Genomic DNA, 26,338 nt, shown 5'->3' on the forward strand with positions numbered 1-26,338 from the left:
TGGGGGTGGGGGAGATCAGCCAGGTTTACTCTGCCCTGCCCCCGGCTTCCTCTGCCAGGGACTGAGGGAGGGAGCCCTCAAACACAGGAGCGGGGCGGCTGTGAGGCCACATCCCCTCCTTGGAAACTCTCTTTGCATCTCCGTATGGGACTGAAGTTACACGCAGCCTGGGCACTCTGACCCCAAAATCCACACCCGAGAATGCAGACTTGATTCTGCCGAGATTTACTGAGCACCTACACTGCGCAGGGCATCCTGACGTGTGCCTTTTAGCATCAGACAGAGTTTATGTTCAGTTGCTTCTGCCTGCTGACACACCTGCTGCTTGCAGATGTAGGGTATAGAGATGGGAGGGGCAGCCGCCAGAGGGGGCCAGAGGCCTGTATTCACTGAACGAATGGGTGAGTGAATGAATGAAACGGCCTTTTCTGGACTGGCTGCTTTTTGAGCCCTGAGCAGAGTGCTGATTGGTCCAGGCCAGGGGACGTTGAGGACCTGCCAGGACCTCCCCTGGCCTGCGGTGCTGGGAGGTGCCCTGCCTGTCTTCCCAGAGCCAGTCTTCCATTTCCATTCCAAGCTGGGTGGACTTGGGCCAGGAAGACAGGATGGGGACCTGAGCCCAGGAGGCTCAGAAGGAGGATGTGACTCGGCCAGGGTGTCGTCAGCGCGGGCCACCCAGGCCTGGCCCAGGGCCAGCCCCTTCCCTCTTGGGAATCGGACTGACCTAGCTCCCCATCTGTCCATTGCTGGGCCCACTCCAGTGTCTGGCCACTTGGGACAGGCTTAAAGGTGTGCCCAGTGACCCTGGGTGACTCTCCCTGCAGGCTCTCAGAGCCTCCTCCTCCACCTCCCTTCGCCCCCTCACATGGTCACCTGACCCATAGGCAGGCATCTGCTCCAGCATGATTCCTGCCAGGATTGGATATGGATGGGTCCGTGCCCCCCGCCTTGGGCTTCCCGGCCCTGGACAAGTTGTGTTGTCTTCTTGGCCCCAGTTTTGTCATCTGTGAACTGAGTTAGTGATCCCAAGAGGCTCAAGGTGGTGATGTTGTGAAGCCCTCGCAAGCCGTAAGCCACCATGATGCAGAAGACAGACTGCCTGGTTGGGGACCTTGGGCAGATTGCTGGCCTTTTTCAGCGGCCACAGCCCCCTCCTCCAGGAAGTGAGGTGATACCACCCACACTGTAGGCCTAGAGATCAGTGAGGGCATGTGGATAGCATCTGGCTGTGGCAGGGGGAGGGTCCTGGAGAGTCCCAGGGTCCCGGCCACCACCGTGCTGCTCCACCACTAACACCGTCAGTGGACAGCAACTCTTAGTCACCAGCAGGGTGGCTGCTGAGAACCTCAAGCCGTGGCCATAAAGGTCTAAGAAAGGTGACCTGCCGCTCTGTCTCCAGGGGCAGAATCAGGATGGACGGGGGCCACGGTCAGCTTCCCAGTGATGCTGCTGCACTTAGGAGCCTCCACACGGCAGTGAGCACCCCGGCCATAGTGGCACGAGAAGGGGGGCTCCCGGAACTTGCTCGGAGTGTTCCCAGGGACCCAGCAATGCCCGGAATCCCTCCAAACCCTCTCCAGCCCTGCTCAGCCCAGAGCTGCCCACCCTCCCCCTTGAGGGCCCTGGATAAGGGTAGAGGTGTGGCCCTGCCTTTGGGAGCCCCCAGTTCCAATGCCCTGCCGGCTCTTCTCTCCTGGGGTCCCCAGACCTGAGACAGCCCTTCTGGGGGTGAATTGATAGGGGAAGGCCTGAGGGGGCGGGGGGGGGGGGGGGGGGGGGGGGGGGGGGGGGGGGGGGGGGGGGGGGGGGGGGGGGGGGGGAGGAGGCACAGGACAAGGCAGCTGAGGCCAGAGGCAGGGGAGGCAGCAAAAGGAAGGAAAGAGAAGCCAGGCCAGGAGATGGGCTGGAGACAGAGGCCAGGCTTGCTGTGTGGCCTGAGGCAAATGGCACCCTTCTCTGGGCCTCTAAGTCTCTTTAAAGAGACTTGTTCAGACAGAATCTTAGCAGAAACTTATTTATAGAAAAGAGCAGCTGTGGAAGCAGGCAGCTCCCCAGGTCTCCCGTCCCGAGGACCTGCTTGCTCCTGCCCCCCCAGGCCTTCAGGCCAGGTCCAACCCGCAGCCTGGCTTCTAACCCCAGCCTGGCCTTGTCTGTGACCTCAGGCAGGTCCTTCTGCTTTCTGGGCCTCTGTTTCCCCACCTGTAAGAGGTAAGAGACCAGCTCAATGCTGTCGGTCGCCAAGCACTCCCCGTGTGCCAGGCCTGGTGCTGAGTCCCTGTGAACAGGTCTTCAGGCACCCCAGGGGGCAGAGCCACTTGCCCAAGGGTGAGCTTCAGTGCGCCCCCTGGGCTCCAGTCTGGGGCTCAGGGAAGTGAGGGCCACTCGGAAGGGCCTTCCTACCTTGCTGTACTCATCTGTGAAATGAGGATGACATTAGCATCTGCTCTGGGGGGTTGTCCTGAGCGTTAAAGGAGCTTGCAGCTGCCCAGCCCACAGGAAGTACCCAAACCCTCATGGATTATCACAGGATTTCCTTTCTGAGCTCTTCTCCTGCTTTGTGACTCCTGCGGGGCCCCATGTGAGGGTCGAGCCTTTATGGGGTAGGGCTGGGAGCAGGGCCTGGTCCTGGGAGCCGCAGAGCAGGAGTCTGCTGATCCCAGAGGCGCGGCTGTGGGTCCTGCGGCCGGGTCGTTCCCCTCTGGTGCCCTGCAGAGCAGGCCCGATATGCCGCCAGGTGGCTGGCGGGGTTTGAAGGCTGGCTTGGTGGCTTCCTGCCTGTGTGGCCTCGGTTTCTGAGGTTCTCAGTGCTGGTGTCCCTCCGAGTCACCGGGGGCTGGTTAAAAAGCAGGTGTTCAGGCAGGATCTGGGCAGGAGGCAGCCCAGTGCCTGGCGATTCTGGCACAGACCGTGGGTTCCCAACCACTCGCCCCACCTTCCAGGCTTAGCAGGTGCTGGTACCTGAAAGGGGGGGACCCAAGATTTTAATCCTGCCAGAGGCAAAGAGGGGGTCAGTGCAGCATCTTGCCTGTGGGCCCTTTCTTCCCAAAAATGTACATGGAACGGTTTCAACAAATATTTTCCTGGGCACCTTTCTTGTGTCTGACACTGTTCTAGAAGCTAGGAATGCCACAGTGAACCCAGCAGACAGGCTCCGTCCCAATTGGGTCTTATCCATTAGAGGTGGGGAAAGATGGTATAAATAGTTCTGTTGTCACTGTGGCCACAGCGCCCCACCTGATCTGTGCTCGTTACCCCCTGACTTCCTCTCTGACATCCTTCTTGCTCACCCCACTCTGGCCACCCTGGCCTCCTGGCTGGTCTGCCAACTGGGCAGCCACATCGCTACCTCAGGGCCTTTGCACTGCTATTCTCTCTCTCTGAAACACTTCCCAGACACCCCCGGATGCATGGCTTGTACTTTCCCACCCTGAATGAAGTCTTTACTCAAACTTCTCAGTGACCCCCACCCCACCACCGCCATGCTGTTTCAGATCACGCACCTGCACCCACTGCTTACCAGCCTCAATTTGATGTAGAACCCTGATCACCTTCCAGGGTGCAATAGAATTCACTCATTTATTTCATTTATTTCTCATCCCCCCTCACCATTATATATGCTCCATGGGGCAGAAGTTCTTTCCTCTGCTTTGCCAGGTGCGGGCATAGACCCTGGAGTACAGACATGAGTGCTTAGTAGGCGCTCAGTAAATATTTGTTGAATAAACGAAGTAAATACATGATGAGTCGGCCGAATCTCAGGTAGTGAGAAGTCTTATGGAGAAAAACAAAGCTGGGGGGAGGTGTAGAGAGCACAGGGGTAGGCTGTAGGCCGGGAGGGGACCCTGGGGAAGCCTCTCAAGGAGGCGACAGAGGAGGTGACATTTGACCCGAGAGGTCTGAAGGAAGGGAGCAAACAGCTGCTGTGGCTGCCAGGGTCTCTAGACAGCATGGGCAGGAAGAGTGACCCTATGCCCCTAGCTGGGCCCTTGAGGGTCCCAAAGTTGCTGCAGTTGCGTTCTCAGCTCCAGGTGTGGGGAGGCAGAGGAAGGCCTGGATTTAAGAGATGCATCGGCTCCTGGGCCCCTGCTGCCAGACCCCCTAGAGTCCCAGGGGGGTGCACCCAGCAGGAGGGAAGGGGTTAACCTCAGACCTCCCGGGCTCCCCTAATCAACCCCAGGCCGCTGGAAGCCCCAGTCGCAGCCCTGGGAGGGAGCCGCCTGCCTCCCTGCCCGCTGGCCCCCTGCCAGCCTGTTTCCCAGCCCAGCCACCGACCAGCTTTCATCTGCTCACAGGGGGCCGATTCAAGGCAGACCACCCGGGGCCCAGCACCCGCCTGCGATTCCGCGCGGTTGTTAAGAGTCGGGTGTAAATCTCCTGACAGGCCACAGAACGGGCCTGGGGCCCAGGTGCCCCACCCTGCAGCTGGGCGGACAGTGGCTGCTGTGTCTGGGCCGTGACCGCACCGGAGCCGGGCCAGGCGGCCGAGGAGGCAGCCCAGTGGCTTCAGATGGGTGAAGGGCCCCCTGATTGGGGCCCACATTGTTCCCAGCAGCCGATGCTCTTCATGTACCTGGCTCCGCTTCTGTTCCCTGTCCCCTCTGCCTCCCCATCCCTCTGCCATCCAGCCGAGGCTGAGCTGGGCTCTTGCCAGTCAGCCCAGCTCTCCTCTCCTAGAGCACTCGGGAAGCCAAGACCTCAGCCGCCAAGCTTCACACAGCATGCTGACCGTTCCAGGTCTGACCTTGACCTCGCGCCTCCACTTTCCCACCTGTAAAATGGGGGTGATGGTACCAGCCGCTCAGAGGGTTACGGCCCTTGTAAACGATGTGCAAGGCTCACCTAACACAGTGCTTGGCCCATCGCAGGTGCCTGCCTGCAAAAGGGGTTGCCACTCTCATCATGGGGACATGTTCTGGGCCGGCACGACGGCAGGGGAATGGCCCCGCTGGTTCCCCAAGAAGCACCAGGTACTTGGCAGGTGCAGGGACCCCGTGCTGGCCCAGCTGGTGGTCATGAAGGATGCCGAGAGAGCCCCCAACCCGAATCCAGCCCTTGTTGGATCCCTCCAGCGCTGTGCGACCCTGGGTGACTCACCCACCCTGGCTGGGCCGCAGCGTTCCTTCCCCCGCTCCCGACCCTTCTCCTGCACCTGCGAGGCCGGGCACTCCCACCATATAGACACATTAAGGACGAGCTGTGGATCCCAGGACGCCTTCCTCGAGGGCCAAGGCCAGACCACCTGTTTAATTCCTGCAGCCTGTCCATGCCCTTGGGAGTCCCAGTATGCTCTCCATTTTACAGATGAGACAGTTGAGGCCCAGAGGGAGAAAGTGGCCACCCACAAGCACCAGTGGGTGAGAGCTGTCTCATCCAGGCCTGGGCTGCTGGAACCTCCCCTCCTATAAATGAGGCTCACAGTGCTAATTGAGGCACATTGCAGGAGCCGGCAGTGATTTGAGCTCAGCTACTAGAAGGTGACAGGTGTGGCGGCCACGGTGGGGTCGCCATCCTCCCTGCAAAGTGCTTTACCTTAAACACTTAGGGTCTGTCCTACAGCTCGTCCTCACCTCAGGGGTCAGACAGTGTGAAAACCACTTTACAGTTGTGGCAGTTAAGGCCCACAGCGGGAGAGGGACTTGGTGGGTGGGTCAGAGCAAAGCGTAGTTAAAGAGTGGGACAGCACTGAGCTGCAGAGCAGGGCGGGGCGCCTGGTGGAGTCCACTGAGACCCTCTCGTCTTCTTCCCAGGCCCGTCCTCCTGGGCCTACAGAGAGTCACTCTGGGCCCTGGGCTGGGCCCTAACGCCCATTACCTTGAGCCCGTGAGTATCAAAACCCAGGCTCCTTTCTTTCATGATGGACTCCAGGAAGAGAAGGTGGCCTCAAGCCATGTGTGTGACCTCAGACATGTCACTGACCCTCACTGAGCCTCAGTTTTCTCACCTGTAAAGTAGGGACAGTGAGAAGACACAGGGCGAAACAAGGCAATACACGCCAACCACTTAGATGGTGGATGCTGTTTTTATTTCCGGCGCTGCAAGCTGCTGCTCTTAGCCTACAAGGGTGCTGCAGAGGCTCTGTGCGGCGGGGACAAGGGGTCTTCCAGGAGGGCAAGAGGGGCTCTCCGGGGGAGCCCCAAAGGACAGGAAAGCACTCTTGGCAGGGGCTGTGCCTGAGCTGTGACCCTGAAGTGTGAGAGGCCGAGCATACTTGAGAAACCCTGAGAACAGCAGCAGCATGGGGGTGGGCAGGGAGTGAGGGTGACCCGTGGAGCAAGCAGCCCTGCCCCCTTTTCTTCTGAGGGCCCTGGTATGGCCGGTGGCTGACCATGGTAATCTTAAGACAGAGACTCTCAAAGCTGGAGGGGCCCCAGAGAGCAAGCTGTGCGGAGGGGAAACTGAGGCACAGTGTGAAAGGGCTGGGCCCCAGGTGACCAAGCAAGCGAGGCCAAGCACCCCCGCTGGCTCCCGCTGTGGGTGGCCACATGAAAGAGGTCTATTCTGTGGGCCCGTCTTTCCTCGGGCATAGGAAGTTCCGTTCTGCTTCCAAGTGCGAAGGCCGGAGCCCTGTGGCTCTGAGACTCCCTGGCGCCTGGGCAGCGTGGAGCCCCCCCAGCTTGCCCTTGCCCTGCCCTCAGGCCCCACCAACCAGGAAGCAGTTCCCAAAGCTCTCCTAGAACTCCCGAGCTCAGGAAGTGCAGCCTTGGCAGGCCGAGCATGTGGCCGAGCGCGTGCCTTTGGGCCACATTACCTGATCCCCATCCCAAACCAACCACATAGCAGAGGACTCCTCTGGAAGCCTCAGGAGCCCCATCTGTACAGTGGGAGCAAAAAGGGAAGTGGCAAGGCATTTGGTCTCAGGGATCTGCACTCCAGGTATGGCTCTGCTGTCGCGGCTTTCGGTCCCAGGCTCACCATCGCGGCCTCAGTGTCCTGGTCTCTGACGTGGGGGTGCTAACCCCGCCCTCCCTCGGCGAGAGCTGGGGTAGAAATGATGGTCAGGATAGCAGTGACCCACGTAGATGCAGGGCGTTTATAGACCTTGTTCGGCCACGACGGGGACTCTGCGGCCCAGGGCGCGGGAACAGGCATGTGACGTGAGTAGGGCCACTAACGCTGCAGTGTGGCTGGGCCCATCCTTGAACCCGGGCCAGCTGTGAGCCCTGCCCTCCTTCCGCCGGGCCGCGGGAGCAACCACAAACGCTGCGTACATGGCGTGACTCAGGAACAGGCTTCGTTCCATAGTGACGGTCGGTACGAGGCCTGAGGTCCTGCACGAGGCCCCGTATAGCCCCGCTGGCCCGCGTCGAGCCTGTGGTTGACTGAGACATGCAGAATCTTCGCACCCCAGCTGCTGTTAGGTCAGCCCACAGGCTCCACGTCTATCTGGCCACCTGACTTCCTGCCTGTTGAGACTATTCTGAATTCATTGGCCCTGCAGCTGGCCCACCTCACCCTGCTGTCTTTCAGTGGCCGCGTTTCTTCCGAGGCGTGGCAGGGCTGAGCCCTACGGCACCCCCCGGACACCACCTCCATGAAGCAGTCCTTGGCTGCTAAGGTCATACGACCAGCCAGACGCTGACATCTCGGACACGGAGGCTGCACACTGGCCGGGGGCCTGGCTGGGCGTCATCCCGGCCGACAAATGTCCCTCTGGCTCCAGGCCTGGGGCCTCCTGGGGAGGAGAAAGTGGGTGCCCCGCTTCTTGGCAACTTGCCAAGCCCACAGTGGCTCCCAGGACTATGTGTTCTTCCCTGGGAGTCCCCAGATGTGCATGTGAGGCAGGGGTGTGTGTGCGGGGACCCCGGGCATCTGTGCCGCTAGAATCCACTGCATCCCCATCGTGAAAACCAGAAGTCAAACCTGTTCTGAGGCCTCCAGCTCTGTCCCCTCATTCCCAGGGGAGGTCAACAGTCATTTTGCGCCTTTTCAGGCCCCCAGGATGCCAGTTTCCAGGCCTTAGGAAGGACAGTGAGGAGTTCTATTTTACTTCCTCCCTACTTCTCTCTCCTTCTCTCCTTGTCAGTTTAGAAAACTCAGCATGGGGGCACCTGAGTGGCTCAGTCAGTTAGGCGTCCGACTTCGGCTCAGGTCACCATCTCACGGTTAGTGGGTTCAAGCCCCACATTAGGCTGTGTGCTGACAGCTCAGAGCCTGGAGCCTGCTTCAGAGTCTGTGTCTCCTTCTGTCTCTGACCCTCCCCACTCATGCTCTGTCTCACTCTATCTTTAAAAAAAAAAAAAACAGAAAAAAGAAAACCCAGCATGTCACTGCAGACCCCAGGACTCAGGCAAGCCTTCCCTCTCCTCCCTCAGCCCCTCCCAGTGCTTCTTCTCCAAGGGGTCCCAGATCCGGGACATCCTTCCCTCCAACTCACTGTGTGACTACGGGCAAGCCTCTTCACCTCTCTGAGCCACAATTCTCTTTGTCAAAAGAACCTAGCCTCCCTGCCTGCCTGGCCTCCTCCCTCGGGGCGGATCAGAGTGAAATAGGCCAGCCTCGGGTGTTAGGCTAGTGGCTAGTGTCTGACTGATCAGCCCATTCCCATGTCTGCGCTGGAGAAATCCTCAGACACAAAGGTGTGAATAGGGACGTTCTTGGGCCATGACAGGGACACTGCATGGAAGGAGAGAGAGGAAATTTGAAAACAACCTAAGCATCCTCAAGGACCGGCTGAGTGAGTGGCGGCCACCAGGGGCTGGGACTGGCAGGGACATGTGCTGCCGTAGTGATCGGCCCTCCTCATACTTGCTGAGCCCCACGGAGGGCTCCCGAGGTTCAGCAGGAGCCCTGTTGTTTCTGTGGGGCTGGGTTACTCCCCCATTTTCCAGATCAGGAAACCAAGGTGGCCCACTGGGATGTGCTACTAGAAAAGCCAGTTACAGACTGATACGCCAGCTGAGACCGTTCACGGGGTCCTGTGAGAAACTTGCTCTGTGTCTCCATGCACATGAAACCAAAAACAGGCTGGAAAGAAAGACCACCAAACCGATCACATGGAGATTTCAGGGGAGGGGTTTAGGGTGGGTTAAAGGAGCCCTTAGCCTTATCTGTAAGTCTGCAGTGCTTTTCTTTTTGTAGAGATTCGTGTGTTGCTTACGAAATGGAAAATGCATAATTGAAAATGTGGTGTGTCGGGTGAGGGGTGGTCCCTACAAGCCTCATGTCCTTCAAGAAGCAGTGAGGGGAGCCCTTGGCCAGGGCCACAGACACAGGCGCGTGGCCACCGCAGCCCTGCCCACACCTCCGGGGCCTGGGAGACGGGGCTGGGGTCCTCCCCGGGTGGGCCGTGGCAGAGGAGTAGTGGGAGACGCTAACAGTCTCTCCGCGTGTGATACCCAAGCCAGGTGCCCGGTCCCCTGTCCCCAGCTTCCAGTCAGAGGTGGGAGTTCAGGCCCTCCACCAAGGGCCCCATGCCTCGTCCACACATTCCGGTGAACTCTCCCTTCTGTCTGGGGCCCGGGGAGGACAAGACCGTGCTACGGACCTCGGGATGGCTGAGGGCTAGAGCGGCCAGCTGTCCCCAGTGCAGGGCCACCTCCCATTATCCTTGCAGGTGGGGGAGGAAGGGAGCAGGTCTGGGGTGCTGGGAGGTTAAGGGTGGCAGTGCCTCTGGGCTCTCTCCCTCACTCCCACGGGAGCCCATCTGAGCCATTTCACATGCCTGCTGCCTCAGTTTACACTTGTGCTGCACAGTGGGCTGTTGAGGTTCAAGCGGAAGAACATGTAGGCCTACTCCAGCAGGTAGGGGTGAGATAGGCCAGATAGAAGAGCATGTAGGCCTACTCCAGCAGGCGGGGTGAGGCAGGCCAGGTAGAAGAGCATGTAGGCCTACTCCAGCAGGTAGGGGTGAGGCAGGCCAGGTAGAAGAGCATGTACACCTACTCCAGCAGGTAGGGGTGAGACAGGCCAGGTAGAGAAGCCTGTAGGCCTACTCCAGCAGGTAGAGGTGAGGCAGGCCAGGTAGAAGAGCATGTACGCCTACTCCACCAGTAGGGGTGAGGCAGACTACACGGCAGCCCCAGGGCAGCCCATTATGACCATTCTCATGTAGGAGGTCTCTGGGGAACCTCAGAAGGTGGGGAGTAACCCGAAGATTGTCCCTGCAGAGGTATCAGGGAGAACACCCTCCCCCAGCAGAGTGAGGCATTTCGCCCCCGAGATCCTGATGGGTCCCCATGCTCTGCAGGGCACCGGCAGAAGCTAGAGGACCAGACCAAGGCGTTCCCCGACCGCTTCGGGGACCTGGAACGACTGCGCATGCGCGTGACGCCCAGCGCGCCCAGCCCCCGCGGCTCCATCAGCACCGCCAGCCACTTCAGCAGCCAGGCCCAGACCCCCATCCAAGGTGCGCACGGCAGTGGGAGCCGGGTGGCGGTCGGTCGGGGTGCTGGGCGTGGTCCTGCGACTCCAGACGGAACGAGGGTGCTGGTGCTCACTTGCTCCTGCAGGTGTTTCCGAGGGGTCCTGTGGGCGGGACCTGGGCTAGGCCCTTCGCTCGCTCGCTCGCTCACTCACTCAGCAAACACTAACATCCAGCACGCTCATGTGCAGAGCCTGGGGGGTCAGTCCCGCCCTCCTGGAACTCACGGTCCCCTGAGGGAAATCATTGATCCCATAGCGTGCCCATTACAAGTGGGGCATGACTTGTCCCAGGAGCCTATGACAGACCTGTCCCTCCTGAAGATACTGTGTGGCCCCCGTCTGAGTCTGCCATGTCATCTGAAAGAGGGGTGGTGGTGGCGGCCTCAGCCCCGGGCATCAGATGTTCAAATGCCATGCCTGCACTCAGACAACGTTTATAAACAGCAAAGTGATGCCACAGCCCTGAAAACACACAGCATCCACTCCCCCTGCTCCCCACCCCAAAGACTTCTCCCAAACAGAAGAGGAGGCAGGCGGCTAGGCTGAGCCCCGCACTGTGTCTCTGTCCCCATTGCCTGGCTGGACGCAGCGGGCACAGTGGGGCCTTGCGGAGTAGACAGGATGCCCGGCACCAAGCAGGTGCTCCGTAAATGGCTGGGTGACGGGTATCTGCTCTGCACTCCAGGCCCCTGAGCCAGTGGGGTGGGCGCCGGACATCATGGCGTGTGGCTGGCCCCTGGGCCCTCCATCAGCAGCTCTGGACAGAGGCTGGAGGGCCAGCTGCTGCTCAGTTCTTTCTCAATCCTGCAGGGCCTCCTTAGAGCCCATCTGGCCACTGAGCCAATTGAGGCTTGAGAGATGAAGGGCCGCCCTTGGGTCACAGATTCCAAAGCTTAGCACCTTTGACCAGGTCCAGTGTCCCCATAGCACTACCCCCAGGGACTTGCTTCACTTTTGAGGGCACGGACAAGGGGGCCCCAAGCAGGAAGAACCCGGGGTGAGGGCTCACACTGACTCCCTTCTCACACTCCAGGCTGAGACGGGGCTCCCTGGGGTGTTCCGCTAAGGGAGGCCTTGCCACCAGGCCCAGTGCAGCAGCCGAGGGTCTTGTGACAGTCCCTCACTAGGAAGAGATGGTCCCTTCTGTTCTAGAGGGGGAAGCTTCCTTTCTTGGCCCAGCTGGGCCCCCCAGGTGGGGAAAGACCCAGGGGCTGGTGAGTTTGAGACACTCAGTGGTTCTTGAGCCCGGGGGACTGCGGCACAGGGGTCTGACCTCAAGAAGCAGCGGGAGGTACTCTGCTCTCTGGGCTCATGCCCGTCCCCTGCCAAAGCTGTCCATGCTTCCGTCTCCCACAGGCCAGCACTTGTCAAGGTACAGTCGCCTGACACTCTAGGCCTTTCCCTGCTACAGGCAGAACTGGGGCCCAGCCAGGGAGCCCCAGGATCTAGAAGGTGAGCGTAAACAGCGGCTTTCTGTCCAGCAGCTCCTGTGGAAGGAAAGCCTGCCTCCGCGCTGCCGCAGTTGTGTGGATGTGGCTTGGAAATGCGTGCCTACAGGAGCCTGAGGCAAGCCTGCCCTAAGGGCCAGGCCAGAACCCCTTCCTCCACTCTGGAGCCCGCGTGGGGCGGGGCTGACCCGGGCCGCCCCCTCCCCCTCCCCCTGCATCCTGAAGCAGGGCCCCCAGCCCCTCCCTGAACACCCACAGCAGCCTTCTGTGGCCCTCTGCCCCCGCCAGCTCTCTCCGTCCACGGGCTTGTCGTCTCTGGAGAACAAGTGGCGGGAAGGGCCCGTGATGACGAGGACCAGGAAAGAGCATGAACCTTGCAGTCAGATGGGCCTGGCTGGGAATCTGGCTGTGCCAGGCTCTGGCCGTGATCTTAAGCAAATTACTTCACCTCTGTGAACCTCGGTGTTCTCATCTGTACTGTGGCAAGAAGAAAGTACCCAACACAGAGGGGTGTTAGCAGGGCTAGATTTGGGGTCCCTTCCTTGGCATCCTCCCTCCGGTGGGATGGGCCTCTGCCTTCACACTCTAACCTGGGATCCTTCTCAGGAACCGCCCCCCCCCCCCACTCCTCCTGATGCCCTTTGTGCCCTTTGAGCCCCCGGCTCTGGTCACTAGCACGCAGTGCCGAAGCCCCCAGCCCTCCATACCCCAGCCCTTGGCCCCCTCAGCTGTGCTGCCCACAATGGGGGCTTCTCCCAGCTCAAAGGGCTCATTCAGCCACCATGCGGCAGCTGGGGCAATTTGGAGAAGAAAATAAACATTTCCTTCCAGTGTTGGGATTGGCTGCTCCACGGCTGGCCAACTCGGGTTTCCTGGGGCTACTGGGCTGAGGGAGGTGGGGGGCGGGCAGCCACAGGAGTGCTGAGCGCGAACACGTCCCCCAGCGCCCCGGGAGGGAGGCAGGAGAGACGACAGTGGCAGGCCAGGCAGCGCCGAGGGCCACTTGGTCTCCATGGGCCACACACCCAGGCCCGAGCCCCCCTTGCACAGTCTCGTGTTTGCCAGGCTGCAGCCCTGCTGTCACATCCTGGGGCCCCTGTTCAGGTTTCCTTTGCTCGGAGAAGGGGGCTCCCGTCAGGTGGGCACCACTCGCTTCCTGGGCTCAGAGTAGAGGTGTCAACCTCACACTTGGCTCTGTTCAGGGTGCGAGGCACCTCTGGTGGCCCCTTACATGTCAAGGCAGCACTGATCAGCCGAAAGACCTGGTATAGAGAGTGTTCCGGAAGGCTCCAGTCATCCGGACCCTTGTCCCCACATCCACCCACCTCGAGCCTGGGAGTGCTGTTCCCTTCTGACTCACAGCCTGGATCAGAACCAGAGCCCACTGATAAGATGGCTCTCCCCGTCTCTCCAGTGGAGTCAGGAAGCCCTCGGATGTTACAGGTCTCTCCTGACAAGACACAGGAGGCCTGAGGGGACCCGCAGCTCTCCATCCTTTTTGGTGGGTGGCACAGAGGGGTGAGGACCAGACAGACTTGTCCTCAGGACCACTGCCAGGGACTCACCCACCTTCCACTGCTGCCCAGAGTCACCCCCTTGGCCAGGGCACAAGGAAGGACTGGGGGGAGGGTCCTATCCCTGCAGGGACCTGATGTGGCCAGTTCTCCTGGGTACCTGGAGCCAGAGCTGTCACAGCTCCCTCAGCGGCACAGACTCTCCTCGGGCCTCTGCTCTGTGCCCCATCTAAGCACTTTACATGCATTAATTAGGAGCCATTATTTTCTCGTAGGAAGACTGATGCACAGAGAAGTTAAGTGTTTTGCCCAAGGACACACAGCTCCTAAGTGTAGGACCCAGGATAAGTGCTGTGCTGCCTGTCAGACACATGTCGGGGCTCAGAACCCAAACCCTAGGACTTTGTGCCAGGTCCAGTGTGCTGTGTGACCCGTAGGCAAGTGCCTCACCCTCTCTGGGCCTGAGTTTTCCTACTGAAAGGGATTATGACTCAATCCTGAAGCCCCTTGGAATGCTGAGGTTTGGGGGGGCCTGTGACTATAAAAGTAGGGGGCAGAGGCTGAGATGCCCTTGTCCTGGAGTCTACTGGGGAGCCATCCTTGAGGGAGCTAGGGCAGGGCCTGGGCTGGACACCATGTGAAGGCAGGGCCCAGGCCACTTAGCCCCTCTGGCTGCCATCTCGCTTTGCTGCTGAGGCACGGAGGGCAGCCTCTCAACGCCGTCTGGCCACCAGTCAGCTCCGGCCTGCGGCCGGCCCTGGAGACACAGGCTGGGGGTGAGGGATGAGAGGGTGGGAGACCGCTGCTGTGGCCCCGGGACTCCCCCATGTTGGTGGGAGCGCATGTAAGCTAACCCAGCCCCACCTGGGCCAGGGAGGCTCGCACCCCCAGCGGCAGAGAGTGGCAAGTAGAGGCCTCCTGATGAGTTCTAGTCCTTTCTGTGCAACGTCAGGAAAATCAATGTGTCTCTCTCTCTCTCTCTGCCTCAGTTTCCTTATCTGTAAAAGGCCCCAGCTCCCAAGCTCAGAGCATCATTGGAGACTGCACCCACGGTCTTACCGGCTATTGACGGGGAGGGAGGAAGGCAGCAGCGCTGTTTCCCCAGGTGGGGGCCACCCTCACCCCCTCGACAGGCCTCTGCACTGCTAGGCTGGGAAGAGGACTCCGTGAGGAGAAGGAAGAGTCCTCCCCCCCTCCATCTGCCCAGGGAGGCCCCCGGGGCCACCTGGGGTCCTCGCACCTGCTCTCCCCTGCCTCCCAGCCGGGGGCCGGCTTCGGAGGCAGGGAGGCCCCAGCCACAAGCAGCCCAGGGCAGCGAGGGCAGAGGCAGACCTAGAAGCAGGGACTCCCGCGAATGGCCTCTGAACCTGAAGCCTCCGGGGTTGGTGTCAGGCTGCGACTGACTGTGCCCATTGCTGTCCCCCAGGCACCTCAGACCTGAACCCTTTCTCCGACCCCCGCCAGTTCGACCGCTCCTTCCCGGCGCTGCAGACCTTCACCGAGAGCCGCTTCCCCGACCCCAGGATGCATTACCCGGGGGCCATGTCGGCCGCCTTCCCCTACAGCGCCACGCCGTCGGGCAGCCTCAGCGTGGCCAGTGTGCCGGCCGCCAGCCGCTTCCACCACACCTACCTCCCGCCGCCCTACCCGGGGGCCCCGCAGAACCAGAGCGGGCCTTTCCAGGCCAACCCGTCCCCCTACCACCTCTACTACGGCGCGTCCTCCGGCTCCTACCAGTTCTCCATGGTGGCCGGCGGCAGCGGCGGGGGCGACCGCTCCCCCACCCGCATGCTGGCCTCCTGCACCAGCAGTGCTCCCGTGGCCGCCGGCCACCTCATGAACCCCAGCCTGGGCGGCCAGAGCGACAGCGCGGAGGCGGATGGCAGCCACAGCAACTCCCCCACCGCCCTGAGCACGCCGGGCCGCATGGACGAGGCCGTGTGGCGGCCCTACTGACCGCCCGGGTCAGAGCCGACCGCGCCCGACGGAGGCAAGGACCCCACGAACCCTCCCATCAAACGGCTGGCCCGGCTCGGAGGCTCCGGACACGAATGAGACTTCGGCTCCAGGCCAGTGGCGGGCCCGGGGTCCACGAGTCCTGGGCTCAGAGCTGGCGAGCGGCTCCGAAGAGGGTCTAGTCCAGCCACGTCGTTGTACAGATAGGTGGGGACCTCCCTCAGGTCACCGCCCCCCGGCCCAGATCCTCATCATCTCACCCCACATGGGGAAAGTCCCCTGCCACTCCCCCAGGAACGACCTAGCTGTCCCCAGGTATGCTCGGTGCTGGCCTAGGGCCCAGGGCCCCCCGGGGCAGAGACCACCTCTGTTCCAGACAGAGGTGACATTTGCCCACATGGCTTGGCCTCTTACCCATGGGGCCCTGGAAAGACCGCCTCATTCCACCCCCACCTTCCTCAGAGACCCCCACCCCATGGGCCCAGCCCCCACTCCACATTCATCATACAAACTGAGTCAGAACTGGAAGGCCTCCCCGCGCCTGAGAGGGTCGCTCCTCATTGTATAGATGGGGAGGGGAACCATCCAGAGGCCCCAGGAAGTCGCTGGCAGAGATGAGATGAAGATACCCCCAAGCCGGCTCCCCGCCCGGCTCTGTTTCCCTACGATTCCTACCAGCTCAAAGCCACCCCCCGCTGTCCCAGCCATCTGTGGGTCCCAGGCCCCAGAGTAGACTAGCCAGTGGTAGCAGGTCCCTAAAATCAGGAAAGACATCTGTGGTCAGGTCCTCCATGCACTTTACCAGCCCAAGGCGTTCACCCCCTGTTCTCCTGGTGGAGGGCCAGGGATTTCCCTCCTCCCCTCTAGGCTGATCTCAAAATTGCCATTTTTGGAGAGAGCACAGGGGCCAGAAAGGTCCTAGCAGAAGACATTGGGGTTTGAGGTCATGGGGCCTGATCTCGGCATCCTGTCCCACACAGGTCCAGCCGCGCAGTGTGCGTCCCCCACCCCCAGCCTGGTGGGCAGGCCCGGCCAGAGCCTCCGACAGCCTTCCATCCTTGACTAGTCTGTGCTCCGGAAGCAGTCCTGAGCAGAAACCAGTTTTTAAAGCTGATTTTAGAAAAAGAAGCATCAAATGTTTTCAGACACATTGCCTGTTACAGGTAAAGCCCTGTCGTAGTGAAAAATATCCCCTCTGTCCTGAGAGCGTGGGACTGTGAGGCCTCCACACCTGCCCCGGAGGCCACGCTCCTCCAGCAGGCATCCCACCAACTTCCACCAAAGGCCCGCATTGGTGGGGACCAGAGGGAAAGCCAGGCGATGCTGGAAATCACATCTGTGCCTCTTAGACACCTGTCCCAGAGGATGTGTCGGCTGTGCTGGCGCTGGCAGACAGGAGAGCCCTGGGGGTGCCCAGCAGCCTCAGCGCAGCACCCCGTGCTCGGGGGTGAAGCATCGCCCCTTTTGTTCGCAAATGGGGAAGCGTCAGGTTCAAGCCGCCTAGATCCTCGGGTCTGAGTTTACTCCTAAAAAGGCGTCAGTGGAAAAGGACAAGAAAACTCTTCAGGGCTAGACAGCGTGTGGTTTTTAGTCAGTTTCAGCCACATCCTCTGTGGATGTGACAGTCTCCCCTCCTTAGTTGTCGTCTCCGTAATAGCTCTTGGCCTGCCCTCCTGCCCCCAGCCTGTAACAGCAGCCGGATGATGCACACCGGATACACACTCCGGCGAGTTAGGAAGTCCTTCTGGGGATCTCGCTCAGACCTCTGCTGCTGCAGTTTCTCTCGTCCTGTCCTCACTGGAAAAAGCAGTCTCCCATCTCTTCGTAATAGCTGCGGGGGGTGTCCTGCTGACTCCCTACACCCGGGGGGCTCTCCACCCCTTCTCAGGAAGCAGCTACAAACCCACTATCCTTGGACCTCGTCCCTTCCTGTTCTCTGTGGTTGCAGACCGGCCCCCCTGGGCCCATGTGGGAGGCACCCTGGGGTTCCCAACGCCCAGCACTTTGTAGCCCCAGTCTGGAATACCAGCCCTTCCTGATGGCCAAGCCGTGGCAGGGGCAGAGACAGGAAATAAGTTGATCCCCCCCTTCCGCCCCCTGATGAAAAGTGACGATAGCCATGCCGAGTCCGATTTTAAGGCCCATAGTGGGTACAGAGAGCCTGGGCTGCTAAAAATGGGTCCTTATTTACAAGGCTGCTTTAAAGTTGTATCAGGCAAACACACTGACTGAGAAAGCACAAGGAAACTGAGGGGTTTTGATACCATGTTACTGTAAGCCTGTGGTGGCGGGTACAGATCCTTTGTGACATATTGTCATGTCGAGGTATTAATGCCTGCCACACACCTATCTTCAGTAAATCCGTCCCAGAGCTGGGAAGAGGGTGGGGAGGGGGAAACTGCTTTGCACTATAATTTGCTTAATGTGTTTGTTTTCAATGCACAACTTGCTTGTACAGTAAACTGTCTGTCTTCTGTACTATTTAACTGTAAAATGGAATTTTGACTGATTTGTTACAATAATATAACTCTGAGATGCGTTGAAGGATCCCAATGCCAGACTTCTGGGGCTGCGTGTATGGGGGCGGGGGGTGGGGGCCCCTCCCACTGCGGCCAAGGAGGAACAGGGCAGGGCCTGGGGACAGGAATGGGACTAAACCCACTGCCTTGGAGACCCCCCCTTCCCCTCCGGGCACCTTGGCCTCCCTATATCCAGCTCCATTGGCAATGACCCTGGAGACCACCCTGGGTGAGTGCAGCTGGTGAGGCCTCCTCCTGGTATGGCTGAAACCCCAGGGGGACATCAGGTCTTCAAGATGCCACCACCTCTTCCCCCCTCACAAGTGGCCCATGACTTTTCACAAGCGAAGAAGCGGTGCACCCCATGTAGCTATCGCTCCCCAGGGTGGGGCGGGGGCGGGGTGGAGGGGGGTAGAGCAGCCTCGGTGAGAGGCCGCTCAGGGACCTGTGTCTGCCGGAAGGGGGGCAGTTTAACAGCAATCACAGCTACAAAGCAAGCTGTTGCACCAGCTCCCCCAGTTTGCAGATGGTGCAATTAAGGTGCAAAGAGGGGTGTCATCTGGCTCTGCAGCTCCCCAGAGTTGTTTGTGGCTGATGCTGGGGCCTGAGGGGGTGACTGCCTGTGGACCTGACTTGGTCCCTGCCAGCAAAAGGGCCTGACAGACCCTTCCCGTCCAGTTGAGGCTTGGGGAGGGGAGTTTTCATAAAACCGACCTTATTTTCTAATGGAAATAACTTCAACACTAATCCCAAGACTTTGTCCCGTTAGGTTGGTCGGCCCCAAACCCAACACCCGACAGGAAGTTTCCATTTCCTCGACCTAAACCCTTGATCCCAGCCCCTTGCAGCACCCACTTGGGCTCCAGGGGGCGACAGGTCCGTCTCCCAGCGGCCCCAGCCACCGCTGCAGAATTTCTGCGTGAGTGTGCCCCCAGCAGCGTCTGTCCCAGGGTGGACAGGGCTGGGCCTGAAGCAGCGTCTACAGGCCAACACTCTGCTTCCATAGATGTGCTTATTTGGGTCACTTTGTAGGAAATGATGGAGATTATGAGGGACCACGGCTCAAGCCCCTCCCCGGCAGCCACACTGGTGCCACGGCTGATCCTCCGGCGCCCCTGACACAAAGCTCCACACCTCCACCCGGCAGGCACAGACCAGTGCACCCAGGTGGGAAACTGAGGCAAGAAGAAGTCCTGGACTCAACCCCACTACCCCCAGGTCCCAGGGTTTGAGGGCTGTGCGGGAAGCACTGCAGTGACCACAGTGGCCTGCAGGTGGCAGCAGATGGTCCCCTCAAGGTAGTTGTTCCAAGGAGCTTCCTAACCTTGGAGGGTCCGTCTTCACAAGGGCCTGGGGGATGTGTCGGCTGGAGGAAGGATTTGCTTTCCCCCTTTAGCTGTGTGGCAGTGGGAGGTCCCTGTCCCTCTCTGAGCTTCCTTTTTCTAAAATTCAAACCTGAGCACACACTGTGTCCAGTGCACAGTGGAATCACAGGTCCCAATATACCTAAAGGCCCTGCTTCGGGACAGGGGTTTACGCAGCTTGAAGGAAAGGTTGACAAACCCAGTTAGCAGCCCCAGCGTCCTGGAGCCCCGACCAGGTGCCCCCACCTCCCCTGAGGCACCATCAGGAGCTTAGAACGTGAAGTGGCCTGTCCAGCTTGAGGAGGCCATTTTGTCCCAGAGTCTGGCCTACAGAATTCCACGGTCCCACCAGCCCCACGGCTGCCCCACAGCCTGCAGCGGGCCTTGGGAGTGGCCTCCTGGGCACGGGGCTGCGCTTGGCACCACCTGAGGGGTGACGTGGCCCCCAGGCAGAGCACCCCCACCTCAGGGCAGCTCTGCAACCACCAGGCTTCTGGCCACAGGCATGGCTTTGGCCTTTATTCTGGGAGACAGGCGTCCTGGAGGGGTTTTATGGAGCCAGAGAGAGTGACATGTGCCCGCGGTCCCAGGAGACAGCTGTGGGGCCATCATGGGTGTTCTGGGGTCCGGCAGGGCTGGGCGCAGACCCCATAAACACAGGCACCCATGTGCCCTCAGCATGGCCCTGGGGAGGCTCCCAGCCACATGGGACACCCGCCTGCTCTGCCTCGTGAGCGGGGAATGGCACCTTCGATGAGTTGGTTCATTTTGGGGCCATAAATGAAATGAGTTGTCCAACAAATGGGGGGGGGCGGCCAGAGTGAAAGAATGAACTTTTCCTTGCGGAAACCCCAAGTGTCCCCCATTCCTCCCTGTGAGAGGGGCGGGGCCACACCCCCCAACATCCGCATGCACACCTGTGTGGTCCGGCGGCTCCAGGAGCCTGAGGGGGGGCCCCCGATTCCAGGCTTCCTATTTTTAGTTTTGCAGCTAAACACGTGCCGTTTTATGTATTTATATTCACCCGCGGAGAAAGCCTGTCCCGAGCCTGGCCTGGAGGAAGCCGTCAGGCCAAGGGGAGCGGATCAGCCATAGGCCCAGCTTTCTGGGGCGAACCTTCCATTGTGCCCATGCCAACCGCTGGAAACAGCTGCGGCCTCGCTGGTGTCCTGATGGGTGGCAGCTGCTTGGGCCACACACCCCGCCCCCCACTCTGTTCTCTTGGCCTGATGTCTGCAAGGCCTTGGCCAGAGTTCATTCGCTCAGTCACCAAACGGAGACCTACATCCCGCCACACCACCGGCTGCCAGGCGCCCAGAAGAAAAGCAAATCGGTCCCAGCCAGGCTCCTGAGGAGCGCCTGGGGCTGACAGACAGGGATACAGGCGTGCCGGCCCAGTGTGCCTGCAACAAGTTGGAAAGATCAGGAAATTCACCCAGCAGAGAAGCGACAGATGGGCCTCACCTGCACAGGCCTGAAGGACGGGCCTTGGCGGCGGGAAAGGTGGGCTGCCTACGGGGGCAGAGACCCATTCACAGCCTACTGCAATGGTCCAGGCAAAGGACAGAGAAGCCTGTGCAAAATGGTGGGGGGAGCAGCTTGGCATTCCTAAGGCATCTTCGGCACTAGTCACGGGCGGCACCCCACACCCCCAAACTCAGCTTTGTCTCGGTTTCCCAGGGTTCATAGCATCTGATAGTGCCACCGGGACACGGCTGCAATAATAGTCCATGATAGTAATTTTTGTTATTGCTTACTCTGCGTTAACGACAGCCCAGGACTCAACCTGACATGCCCCCCACAGATTTCTAGTGAAGCCTTATGTCCTCCTGCCTCATGACAGGCCCTTCCCCACCATACTCGAGGCCACACATAGCCTCTCAGAGTAAAGGGTTCAGGGTTCAAAGTCTGGCCCGGCCACACCACTCTCCTCCAGGACCCGAAAGTATAATTGTTATAAGACCCTGAGGTTGAGGTTGCCTAGTTCTGTGTATTAAATTTTAAAATCAGGGGCGCCTGGGTGGCTCAGTCAGTTGAGCGTCCAACTTTGGTTCAGGCCATGATCTCACAGTTCATGGGTTTGAGCCCTGAGTCAGGCTCTGTGCTGTCAGCACGAAGCCTGGAGTCTGCTTCAGATTCTGTCTCCCTCTCTCTCTGCCCCTCCAAGGCTCACACTCTCCATCTCCCTCTCCCAAAAATAAATAGTTTAAAATTTTTTAATTTTACTAAATAATACATAGTCATGGGAGAAAAGGAAATATTACAGATTACAAACCCTCCCCCAACACACACACACAAGAAAAATCACCCATAATCTCATCCCTGCAAAGATAACCATTGTTAATAATTTCAGGGTATATTTTTCCCCATCCAGAATTTTATCTTCTATAAATACATAAGTACTTTTCTAGGAATAAACACTTTTCTAGCCAGGCATACACTGTATATACAGTGTAACAATTAATGCTTTTTAAAGATAGAAATAAAAGTAATCTAGAAAAGGGGCACCTGGGTAGCTCAGTCGGTTAAGCTTCTCTGGCTCTTGGTTTCAGCTCAGGTCATGATCTCACAGCTCATGAGTTCGAGCCCCATCTGTGCTGACAGGGCAGAGCCTGCTTGGAATTCTCTCTCTTTCACCCTCTCTCTCTCTCTGCCCCTACCCCAGTCACACTCACTCTCTCTCTTTCAAATAAATAAACTTTAAAAAGTAATCTAGGGGCACCTGAGTGGCTCAGTTGGTTAAGTGTACAACTTTGGCCCAGGTCACAGTCTTGCAGTTCATGGGTTCAAGCCCCACATCAGGCTCTGTACTGACAGCTCAGACCCTGGAGCCCGCTTCAGATTCTGTGGCCCGCCCCCTCTCTCTCTGCCCCTCCCATGCTCATGCTCTGTCTCTTTCTCTCTCAAAAATAAACAAACATTTAAAAACAAAATAAATAAAATAAATGTGTGAGTAAATAAAATAAAAATGTAATCCAGAATGAAATCACTGGAAGCATAAGGTTATAGCTATTTTACATTTCCTTCTTTGTATTTTTCGATGTTTCCCACGTTCTCTAAAATGAGCACACTTGTTAGGGGTATATTAAACTTCTAGACCTTGATAAATATCCAAGCAGAGGAGTTCCAGACTGTGTTTGCATCACCTCGTCCAGGGAGCCTTCCTTGATAACCCCATGATAAGTTTGGTGCCTTCTCTGTGCATCTATCTTTGAAGTAATAATAATGACAAGAAGAGCCAATACTGCCTGCCAGGCGATATCGTAAATATTTTGCCATTTTTAACCCAGCTCGTTGAGGTGTGTACTATCACTATCCCCATTTTACAGATGAGAAAACTGAGGAACAGGAACAGAATTCCCTCCTAATCCTAATGAGAGCAGAGTAATACCTGAAAAGACTGTTTTCCATCCGCTGAAGATATTGGAGGCTCAAAGTGAGAACTGACTTTAGGGAAAAGGTGCTATTTCCTGCACACCTGAGTTTGCACCCATGACTCATACTTGCATCAAGACTGATCATCAGGGCGCCGTGCTGGCTCAGTCAGTTCAACTTCTGACTCTTGATCTCACCTCAGGTCATGATCCCACGGTTCGGTTCATGAGATGGAGCCCCACATCGGGCTCTGCACTGACAGCAAAGCCCGCTTGCGACTCTCTCTCTCCCTCTCTCTGCCCCTCCTGACCTCCACATCACACACACACTCTTTCTCTCAAAATAAATAAATAAACTTGAAAAGACAGATCATCAAAGAGGAAAAGAAATCATTTTCTAATTTTTTGTCTTTTTTTTTAAAAAAAGGCAGTAACCTGGGTGGCTCAGTGGGTTAAGCATCCGACTTTGGCTCAGGTCATGATCTCACTGTTTGTGGGTTCCAGCCCCACATCAGGCTCCACGCTGACAGCTCAGAGCCCAGAGCTGCTTCAGATTCTGTGTCTCCCTCTCTCTCTGCCCCTCCCCCGCTCATGCTCTGTCTCTGTCTCTCAAAAAATAAATAAACATTTAAAAAAAAAAGCAGAAGGACAAAAGACACAAGGCTTTCTCGCCCTTTCTCTGTCTGCTCCTGAGGGTGACTCGTCTGCCTTTCTGAGTTGTGGTTCTGACATCCACAAAGCATGAAATCGAAAGACAGAAACCCTTTCTCTGATCCCTCCGGTGACCCCCCGGCTTATTCCTCCCCATTAGAGAGGACGCCCCATGAATGAGGCCTCCCTGGAGGCGGGGCTCACTCACCCTGGATTTGCACCGCGGGGGGTGGGGGGGGGAGTGGTACCCCTGAGATGGCAGTCTGGCCCTGCCTCAAACAAGTTCAGTTTCTTTTTCCATGAAAACAACTCAGTCCTAAATCACCGACGCCTGAAATTAGAAAAATACGAGGCCCATATTATCATAAAACTATTTGAACGCGCCGGGGCCCTCTTGGTGGCAGGAGGGGTGGCCGAGCGCTCCGTGGCGGTCCCTTCCAGTTGCAGCCCCTGGAAATGCTCAGAGGGACGAGAAATTTGGTTTTCATTAGCAGCGAATGTGAGGAGTTCTGTCGCTCTGAATGGACCTTTGATTCTGGCTGGCGGTGGAATCTTTCCAGGGCCCAGTGAGTTTTGTTTTGTTTTGGTTTTTTTCGTAGAAAATGGGCCAGGCCCTCCTAGCTTATATATCTCCCCGGACGACGCGGGAATTGGGGAACACCCCAACCTCTTGACTTCTAAAGTCAACAGCTGGGGCCCGCAAGAGCGGCCCCCGAGACCGTTCGGCTTTGTTGACTCTGAGGTTTTATTAAAAATGTTGTTTCCTTGAGGTCCGCGCCAGACCCAACAAGAAGCCAGGCCGGTGAGGGGCCGGCACGGGCCAAGGGGGCTTTCAGCACCTGGAAGGCAGCCTACCTTGGCCTGCTTGCCCCCAGAAACGGCCGTCTCTTTAGAATCGCCATGGAAAACCCAGATCCTTGCCTTCTGTCTACTCCAAGAGGAAGAACATTGGCCTGCTCTTTGATTCATTCCCTGCGTGTTGATTATGCACCTACTAGAATGTTGGATGCTTGTGAGGCAGCTGTGAATAAGTCAAGAGTCCCAGCCCCCTGCGGCCGATGCCCTAAGTGGGAGCGAAAGGCCACAAACAAAGGTATTACATGATTTCAGGGGCGCCTGCGTGGCTCAGTCAGTCGAGCGTCTGACATCGGCTCAGGTCATGATCTCGTGGTTCTCAAGTTCGAGCCCCGCTTGGGGCTCTGTGCTGGCAGCTCGGAGCCCGGAGCCTGCTTCGGATTCTGCGTCTCTCTCGCTCTCTTTCTCTCTGCCCCTCCTTTGCTCACACTCTGTCAATCTGTCTCTGTCAAAAAATAAACATTAAAAAAATTTTTTTGCACGATTTCAGAGAGAGTAAGAAGGGCTATAAAAAATGAAACAGGAGATTAGAATGAGCTGGAGGAAGACGGGGAGCTGGCAGGCGACAGTCGGTCCGGGAGGGTCAGGAGTGAGCTGAGCCGGGTCAGCTGCCGTGCCGGAGGCGGGCCCGCGGTGTGGCCGGCCAGCAGGGGCGGCTGGGGTTCCGTCGGCAGCTGCCCACTGAGGGGCTGACGTCCGGCCGCGGAGAGGAGCCAGCGCGCCTTGCCCTCCCGCCGCCCGGCCCACGCGCCATGTTAGCGCTCCGTTCCCCAACACACCGCCGCCAGGGACCGCCCGGGCCAGGGTCCTAGAAGGCGGCCCAGAGCCGGGCGTCTGTGCGCAGGAGTGGAGCGAGGGAAGCGTGCAGGGCCGGGGGAGGCCGCTAGTCCGCTGTCTGGGCTGGAGACGGGCCTCGCTGCGCTCCCACGGGGGCCGCTGGAGCCGCAGGTGCACCGCCGACGGGCCGCGTCCGCGCCGAGAGCCAGCCTTTTGTCGCCCACGTGAGTCGCCAGACTGCGGCTGACCCCCGGGAGAGACGTAACCCCCGGGAGAGACGTAACCCCCGGGAGAGACGTAACCCCCGGGAGAGACGTAACCCCCGGAGAGACGTAACCCCCGGGAGAGACGGAATCCCTGGGAGAGACAAAACCCCCGGGAGAGACGTAACCCCGGGAGAGACGTAACCCCCGGAGAGACGTAACCCCCGGAGAGACGTAACCCCCGGGGGAGAGACGTAACCCCCGGGAGAGACGTAACCCCCGGAGAGACGTAACCTCCGGGAGAGACGTAACCCCCGGAGAGACATAACTCCCGGGAGAGACGTAACCCCCGGGGTAGAGACGTAACCCCCGGGGGAGAGACGTAACCCCCGGGGGAGAGACGTAACCCCCGGGAGAGACAAAACCCCCGGGAGAGACGTAACCCCCGGAGAGACATAACTCCCGGGAGAGACGTAACCCCACGAAGAGACGTAACCCCCGGAGAGACGTAACCCCCGGAGAGACGTAACCCCCGGAGAGACATAACCCCTGGGAGAGACGGAATCCCCGGGAGAGACGTAACCCCCGGGAGAGACGTAACCCTCGGGAGAGACGTAACCCGAGAGAGACGTAACCCCCAGAGAGACGTAACCCCCGGAGAGACGTAACCCCCGGAGAGACGTAACCCCTGGAGAGACGTTACCCCCCGGAAGAGACGTAACCCGCCCCCCCGGAGAGACGAAACCCCCAGGAGAGATGTAACCCTCCCCAGAAGAGACATAATCTTCCAGGAGAGACGTAAACCCGGAGAGACATAACTCCCGGGAGAGACGTAACCCCCTCAGGAGAAACATAACCCCTGGGGAGACGAAACCCCTGGGAGAGAAGAAACCCCTGGGAGAGATGTAACCCCCGGGAGAGACGTAATCCCCAGAGAGACGTAACCTCCAGAAAGATGTAACCCCCGGAGAGACAAAACCCCCGGAGAGACATAACACCCCCGGGAGAGACGTAACCCCCGGAGAGATGTAACCCAAGGAGAGACGTAACCCCCGGGAGAGAAGAAACCCCCCAGGAGAGGCGAAACCTCCCTGGGAAGGTCCCTACTATCGGGCGGAGAGCCATTCTCCAGAGCAAGGAGCAGATGTGCGTTAGCGGCTGGTGTGATGTCTACATGACGGACCTGGCTGATGTCTGTGGAACGTCAAGATTATCACGGCCATTGTAGTGGAAGCTTCTGGAAAGTCACCCACATCCCCTTCATGGGCCGGTCTCCTCCTCCCCTTTGCTGTGACTCTTGGGAGCAGGGAATGGC

General features: G+C 58.8%; 1 protein-coding gene across 1 annotated transcript in view; it reads left to right on the plus strand.

Annotated features, from left to right (window-relative positions):
• The window catches only part of RUNX3 (RUNX family transcription factor 3), a 59,546-nt gene extending 41,772 nt beyond the window's left edge, over positions 1 to 17,774 (plus strand). The window contains exons 5-6 of the mRNA XM_039230253.1: positions 10,187 to 10,345; positions 14,751 to 17,774. Of these exons, the coding sequence (XP_039086184.1) occupies positions 10,187 to 10,345; positions 14,751 to 15,280 (689 nt within the window). The 3' untranslated portion in view covers positions 15,281 to 17,774. The remainder of the gene's footprint in view (positions 1 to 10,186; positions 10,346 to 14,750) is intronic.
• The last annotated feature ends 8,564 nt before the right edge of the window (positions 17,775 to 26,338 follow it).

The sequence above is a fragment of the Hyaena hyaena genome, unplaced genomic scaffold (genome assembly GCF_003009895.1).
Source record: "Hyaena hyaena isolate Hyena2069 unplaced genomic scaffold, ASM300989v1 scaffold_3, whole genome shotgun sequence".
NCBI lineage: Eukaryota > Metazoa > Chordata > Mammalia > Carnivora > Hyaenidae > Hyaena > Hyaena hyaena.